Raw genomic sequence first — 8,084 nt, forward strand, 5'->3', positions numbered from 1 at the left:
AGCAGCAAGAAGTAGAAAGAGAAACACCATTTAAAATCACCCTAGACAATATAAAATACTTAGGAATCTATCTACCAAAACAAACACAGCAATTATATGAAAACAACTACAAAACAATTTCCAAACAAATAAAACTGCATCTAAACAATTGGAAAGCCATTGATTGCTCATGGGTAGGATGAGCTAACATAATATAAATGAACATTCTACCCAAATTAATTTACCTATTTAGCGCCATACCTATCAAGGTACCAAAAAACTTCTTTACTGAATTAGAAAAAACTATTACAAATTTCATTTGGAATAACAAAAGATCAAGAATTTCAAGGGAAATAATGAAAAAAAAAATGTGAAGGAAGGGGGCCTAGAAGTACCAGATATTAAACTATACTATAAAGCAGCAGTCATTAAAACAATATGGTACTGGCTAAGAGACAGAGAGGAGGATCAGTGGAATAGACTTGGGGTTAATGACATCAGCAAGACAGTGTATGATAAACCCAAAGAGCCCAACTTTTGGGACATGAATCCACTATTTGACAAAAATGCTGGGAAATTTGGAAAACAATATGGGAGAGATTAGGTTTAGATCAACATCTCATACCCTACACCAAGATAAATTCAGAATGGGTGAATGACTTGAATATGAAGAGGGAAACTATAAATAAGTGAACACAGAATAGTTTACTTGTCAGATTTAGATCATACCTCTAACCATGGGTACCCCTCAGGATTCTATCCTGCTCTCTCTACTTGGTGATCTCATCACATTTCATGGATTTAATCACCATCTCTATGCAGATGATTCTAAAATCTACTTATCCTATCTATCTCAACCTGTCTGCTGACCTTGAATCTCACACCTCTAATTGCCTTTCAGACATCTTGAAATGTATGTCTAGGAGACATCTTAAACCCATTATGTCCAAAACTGAACTCATCTTTTTCTCCCTAAAGCCTCCTGTCTCCTCTCTTCCCTATTACCATAGAGGGCAGCACCATTGTCTTAGTACCTCAGGCTGGAAACTCAAGAGTTACGTTCAATTCTTCACTGTCTTTTGGGTATGATACCCAATCTGTTGCCAAGGTCTATAGATTTCGCCTTTGCAACATCTCTCAAATATACTGGCATTTCTCTGGCAATGCCACCACTGTTACAGGCCCTTGTCACCTCACAATTTGAATATTTCAATAGTCTGCTTGAAAGTGTGCACCTCAAGTCTCTCCCCATTGTCATATTCAAGTTCTGGGAGTTGAGAGTCTCACCTTGATTGACAGGTGAAGACAGTTGGACATCGGAATGTTCCCAGATTCCATGAGGACAGGAGGAAAGGCAGTTGGCCAGAAAGGATATAAATACCCTGGGAGCCCTTGACAGGGACCCTTGGACCGCTTTGTCTTTTAGGGACCTGTTGGTTTTGCTTTGGCTGAGCCTTGCCTAAACTCTTGCCTTGGACATTTGATCTTGAACATTGATTGACTTGTGGATCCTCTGATTCTCTCTGAATTCCTGGATATTTAGGCACCTAAACCATCTCTAGATATTTAGGTATCCAGGAGCCTGGGGGGATCAGGAAGTGGATAGGAGAAGAAGAAGAGGATGGTAAAGGGTAGAATTTCCTGAAGGCTGTAGCAAACAACGAGCAGTAAGAAGCTGAGAGAAATCATCAACGTTTGTGTCATCCAAACAGTTTGCTTACTCTGGTTTGGCTGTGGCCAGGCTGAGCCAGAGGAGGTGAAGAACAAGCCCAGCATTACTGAACAGCCTACAGTCCTGAGAGATTATTGTCATAGCTTTAGTGATAGGGTCACACATTCCCGAACCTGTTCCTGATCATTCCTTTCCCTTGTTAAACAACATAGATATTCTATCACCACTCTGGGGAGGGAGCAACTCAGTCAGATGAATGTTATCCAAGGCTTATAGAACCCAATACTAATAATCAACCCCAGGTGGGACCTGAAAGGGTTACTCATCCATTGACCTTTAGGGATCCTGCCTGGGCATAGTTATAAAGAAGAGCAGTTAGTGTCCCTGCACCAGCCATCAGGGGAACCAAACCAAAGCTCCCTCAGATTATTATCTCAGGTTACTACTACTAATAACCAGCCTAATAGTGGCAGTATCCAGACTACCCCCCTTCTTTTATAACACCACTCAGATCAATTCTCCATTCAAACCATGAAAGTGATTTTTCTAAAATTCACAGGTCTGAACATGTTACCTGCTAATCAATAAAGTCCAGTGATTTCCTTTTTCCTCCACGTGCAAATACTTGGCATTCAAAGCCCTTCATTACCTAGCTCCCTCCAACCTTTCTAGTCTTCTTTATTTTCACTCCCCAACATATACTCTGATCCAAAGTATCTGGCTTCCTGATTATTCCAACATCTTCTCTGGTCGTCCCCCATGCCTGGAATGTTCTTTCTCCTTAGCTACAATTACTGACCTCTCTGGCTTCCTTTGAATCCCAACTAAAATTTTACCATCTATAGGAAGTCTACATCAATCCCTTTTAATTGCAGTGCTCTCCTTTCTGCTAAAATAATCCTATTTATAGCTTGCTTTGTATTTATTTGTTTGCATGTTGTCTCCTTCATTAGACTGGAAGCTCCTGGAGTGCAGGAACTGTTTTTCTATCTCCAGCACTTAGCATAATACTGGCACAGAGTAGGCGCTTAATAAATGTTTTGAGTGATTGGTGAGAAGTGAAGGGTTCCCCTAACAAGTTTACCCTGCTGCTTAGCAACAGCCAATTATTCCGCCTACCTCCGTCCCACCCCTTCTTTGCTCTGCCTCGCCCCACCTTCGCTCCGCCTCATATTCGTGACATGCGCACTAAAAGGCGCAGGAGGGGGCGGGGCGGCGGGCTCGGTTCGCGGCCTCTCCCGTACCCAGCTCGCCCCGGTGCGGCGGCGCACCCAGTGACGTGTAAAAGAAGCGACTCTCTCCTAGGCCCCGGCGAAAATCGACCGAGCGCCGGGTCCACCGGCCCAGCGGCCATGGCTTCCGTCGGGGTGGTCTCCGGGAGACCGGCGGAAGAGACGCTGCCGCAACCGCAGGAGCCGCCGTTGCCTGAGCAGAAGCCCCTGCCCGCTCCCCAGTCGCAGCCGCAGGCCCAGCTGCAGCCGCCGCAGCCTCAGCCTCCGGCGTCCGGTCCCCTCCAGCCCCCTCCGCCTCCGGGCCTTAAGGAGGAGGAGACCTACTCGTTCCTGCCTTTGGTCCATGACGTCATCAAATGGTAAAGTGCCCTCCGCTCCTCCCCCTCCTTCCTCACCCTCCCCACCTCTTTCCCCCCAATTCCCAGGAAAAAAACTGCCCTGGGGTGACGTGCTCCTTGGATTCTCCTAGGAGATCGGTGCGTTTGTGGAATACCGCAAGGATGTGAATCTTTGCCGTGTACATGTTGCCATGGTAAAGAAACGAGATGGACCAATGGTGGCATTGCTGCTGCCTCAGGTAGCTGTCCACTGGTGGAACGAGCGAAGGACCCAAGTTTAGGATGAACTCTTAGGACTGGACGTTCTGTCCTACTATATCTGAACATCCTCTGTAAAGTGAAGGGATTGGATTTAGATAATCTCTGAGGGTTCTTACAAGTTACAGATATGTAATCCTCTGACCCCTTGAGAATCTTTTCAGCTCTTCATCAGCGATCCTTCTTTTGATAGTTAAGCATTTATTAGGTGCTTACTGTGTAAGCCTGGTACTGTGCTTAGGCAACAGGCAAAAGTCAATCGCTTATTGTATGCTAAGCCAATTAAGGGCTTATTGTTGAAACCAGATACTGTGCTAAAGTAACCGTTATCAACCTCTTATTATGTAAAGGAGGCATTGTACTCTAAGCTGGAAATTAAAAGAAAGGCTCACATTTTAATGGAAGAGATAGCATGCCAAAATATAAATACCAGATGTGGAAGATGTCAATGGAAGATAATTTAAGAGGGAAGGCACAGTGTCTTGTCAGTGGACCAACATAGACCTAAGGGATTCTTAACCTTTGAATTTGATGTCATGGAGGGACAACCAATCTTTGCTACCCTTTCAGAGACTTAATTCAGACATTGAAATTGAGTATGACAATTCCTGAATCTTGTGCCTTATGTTAACTAAATTATTGGGGAGAAGAACAGAATCACAGAACTGAAAGGGGCCAGGAAGTCATGTTGCCCAACTTTTTTTTTTTCAAATCATGTTAAAGAAAGTACAAATTTAGTGTCAAAGTGTTTAAATTCAAGTACAGAAATTAAACACATGATTTCAACATTAAAAAACTGTAACATTTATTCCAACTTCTATACACTGTGATATATACTATATGTCACAAACTCAACTAGAGCTAAGCATGGATACATTATCAAATCTGACAGTTTAGAGTATATTGGAAAGAACATGGTACCAGAAGTCCAAAGATCTAAGACTTTCTAGTCCATTATGTTGATTTTCCCTTTCAGTGCCTCAGTTTCCTTCTTTGCACAGTCTTTAGATTAGATCAGATAATTTCTAAGGTCTCTTCCAGTTCTGACATTCTAGGGTTCTGACTTCTCCCTATCTATTCTTGACCCGCTCATTTTTTTTTTTTTTAAATTTCTTTGATCAGCCTTCTCTCACCTTCCCAACTCCTAGACATGGATTCTGGGCCCACTCATGGAGCATACCACTCAACCTCTCCTTGTTTTCTTCTCTGGTAATCAGAATCATAAGGTTCAAATGAGATAATGTAGTATCTTGTATTTGTACGGGTTTTCATAGTTATTGTTTTTATTATTTTTACTAAGAACTTAAGCCCCGCCTCCCCTTCTCTGTAACTTGGCTATAGGCTGGAAAGCCTACGTGACATATATAATATAGAGAGCCTAGAAGACCCATGTTCTAATCTTAGGTCTGTGATTAACTAGTAGAATGACTTAACTTTCTCTTAACTAGAAAATCTCTAAGGTTACTTCTAGTTCTAAAATTCTATGATTTTCCATTCTTTCTATCCCATGTTCTGTTACTCCCCAACTTCAGCTCTATAATACACCCATTTGGATTTAGGGGACCTTTTCTATAAGTAAGCTGGCAGATTTATCACTCTTACTTATGTTATATCCCTCAATTCCATTTTAGTCTTATCAAAATTAAACTCATCCCTCAAGGCCCATTCACATGATAGCCTCCTCCACAATAGCTTTCTTGATGTTGTTCAATACTCATATGACAATTTGGTTGTTTACCACAGATTCACAATATGATTCATTCATGACTATCCCTAGACTTTTATGTGATTTATAAGGATTAGCCCCCCTTGTATCTTTCTCTCAATACATATTTTCCAATAAATCTATTGCCATCCTTCCTTTTTCCTACCTTTGCATTGAGGTCACTGATTGTCACCTGAAGATATTAATTTTAATTTGGAGAATTTTGTTAAGTTTTTGTGGAATTTTTTTACTCCATCTTCTGTGACAAATGTTGGTACATAAGCTGCAATTATTTCCATGGAAGCATTTTTGCAAATACTATCATTAGCATTGCAATACAAGATGGCCAAAATATATTAAGAAATAATGTGTCTTTTTGCCATTGGGCCCTTAATAAAACCCATTCCTTCAATCCCTTTTTTTTGCCTCTTCAAGGAGTACTTGGGGCAAGCATCCTTTAATTGTAATTTCTCATTTCTTCAGGTGTTATTTATAATGAGAAGTTTAAATTTGAAACAATTTAGTTGTTCCAGAAATATGTGTGATAATTGCAATTTTTTACATGTCCACTGGAGAAGGATCTTGCATTTAGAGTATTAACAGCTAAATCAAAATTTATAGACAATCTAAAAATTGTGCTCTCTATGCCTCTTTTCTGACACACTACTATTACTGTAAAAGGAAGAGGTAGATAGGTGACTCAGTGGATTGAGAGTCAGATTGGAGGTCTTAGGTTCAAATGTGGTCTCAGATAATTCCTAGCTTTGTGTCTGGGCAAGTCACTTAACCTCCATTGCCTAGTCCTTACTACTCTTCTGCCTTGGAACCAATATTTAGTATTCTCTACAAGAGAGATGGTAAGAGCTTAAAAAACAAACAAACAAAAAACACAAAAAACTAAAAGGAAGGTCATATAGAACCAAGAGCCTTTTTGCATTTTTAAAAATGTTTTTCCATGTTCAAAAAGTTTATCACCAAGTGACTGATTCTTTTTTAAATTAAATTAAATTTTTATTTTGAATATTTTCCCCTAGTTACATATTTCATGTTTCCCTCTCCCCCAAGCCTTCCCTAACCCCCCCTTAGCAGATACACAATTCCACTGGGTTTTACATGTATCAAGGCCTAATTCCATATTATTGGTAGTTGGACTAGTTATTGTTTAGTGCAAGTGACTGATTCTTAAGAAGCAAACTCAGTCTGTTGTTGGGACTATACCCAAAGCTTTTCAAGAATAGTATAACCTTCTTGTGCTTACACTTATTGTGCATGATCTTTGAGAAACCAGGATCCATTTTAGTAATTTGCTATATAGCTTTGGACAAATTGTTAAGCCTCTCTGTGATTCATTGTCCATTTGTAAAATGAGGGGCTTTAACTACATAAATGTGCTCCAGGTATTTACTAGTATGCTTCTATTGTCTCCTGTACAAAATAATCAACTTTGTGTATCCTACGGGACATTGTGTTTTGCATATAGCATATTCTCAATAAATATTTGTTGAATGAATGAAAAAAATTCATGATTAGTTTTTCCTTGCTTTCTTTAGAGAGAATATAATACGGAGCAAAAGAAGGGAAGTGAAATCCTATTTCAATATTCATTTTAAAAATTGAACCCATTAAATGGAAATAGCATTAGCTTTGGAGTCAGAAGACCCGAGGTGAAATCATGGCTTCATTGTTTACTACAAATATCACTTAAATTCTCTTGATTTCAGTTACTTTATCTGTAAATTGTACTACTCTGAAGCTGTACTTCTATTTTTTTTTTAATTTTTTTAAACATTTATTAATATTCATTTTTAACATGGTTACATGATTCATGCTCCTCCTTTCCCCTTTGCCCCCTGCAGTCCCCCCAGCCATGGCCGATGCACATTTCCACTAGTTTTGTCATGTGTCCTTGATCAAGACCTATTTCCAAATTGTTGGCAGTTGCATTAGTGTGGTAGTTTCAAGTCCACACTCTCAATCATGTCTACCCCGACCCATGCGTTCAAGCAGTTGTTTTTCTTATATGTTTCCTCTCCTGCAGTCCTTCCTCTGAATGTGGGTAGCGTTCTTTACCATAAATCCCTCAGAATTGTCCTGGGTCATTGTATTGCTACTGGTACAGAGGTCCATTACATTCAATATTACCATAGTATATCAGTCTCTGTGTACAATGTTCTTCTGGCTCTGCTCCTTTCGCTCTGCATCTGTTCCCAGAGGTCTCTCCAGTTCGCCTGGAACTCCTCCAGTTTATTATTCCTTTGAGCACAATAGTATTCCATCACCCGCATATACCACAATTTGTTCAGCCATTCCCCAATTGAAGGACATACCCTCATTTTCCAGTTCTTTGCCACCACAAAAAGCACAGCTATAAATATTTTCATACAAGTCTGTTTATCTAGGATCTCTTTGGGGTACAAACTCAGCAATGGTATGGCTGGATCAAAGGGCAGGCAGTCTTTTATAGCCCTTTGAGCATGATTCCAAATTGCCAGCCAGAATGGCTGGATCAGTTCACAGCTCCACCAGCAATGCATTAATGTCCCAATTTTGCCACATCCCCTTCAACATTCATTACTCTCCCCTTCTTTCATTTTAGCCAATCTGCTAGGTGTGAGGTGATACCTCAGAGTTGTTTTGATTTGCTTTTCTCTAATTATTAGAGATTTGGAACACTTTCTCATGTGCTTATTGATACTTTTGATTTCTTTACCTGAAAATTGCCTATTCATGTCTCTTGCCCATTTATCAATTGGGGAATGGCTTGGTGTTTTATACAATTGCTTTAACTCCTTGTATATTTGAGTGATTAGACCCCTGTCAGAGTTTTTCGTTATAAAGATTTTTTCCCAATTTGTTGTTTCCCTTCTGATTTTGACTACATTGTTTTTGTTTGTACAAAA

General features: G+C 40.1%; 1 protein-coding gene across 1 annotated transcript in view; it reads left to right on the top strand.

The window, feature by feature from the left end:
* Window positions 1-2,832: 2,832 nt before the first annotated feature.
* MED9 (mediator complex subunit 9) overlaps window positions 2,833-8,084 on the top strand; it is a 29,172-nt gene continuing 23,920 nt past the window's right edge. Inside the window, exon 1 of the mRNA XM_044657572.1 lies at window positions 2,833-3,242. Within this exon, the coding sequence (XP_044513507.1) occupies window positions 2,833-3,242 (410 nt within the window). The remainder of the gene's footprint in view (window positions 3,243-8,084) is intronic.

Source organism: Gracilinanus agilis, chromosome 1 (genome assembly GCF_016433145.1).
Source record: "Gracilinanus agilis isolate LMUSP501 chromosome 1, AgileGrace, whole genome shotgun sequence".
Classification (NCBI taxonomy): domain Eukaryota; kingdom Metazoa; phylum Chordata; class Mammalia; order Didelphimorphia; family Didelphidae; genus Gracilinanus; species Gracilinanus agilis.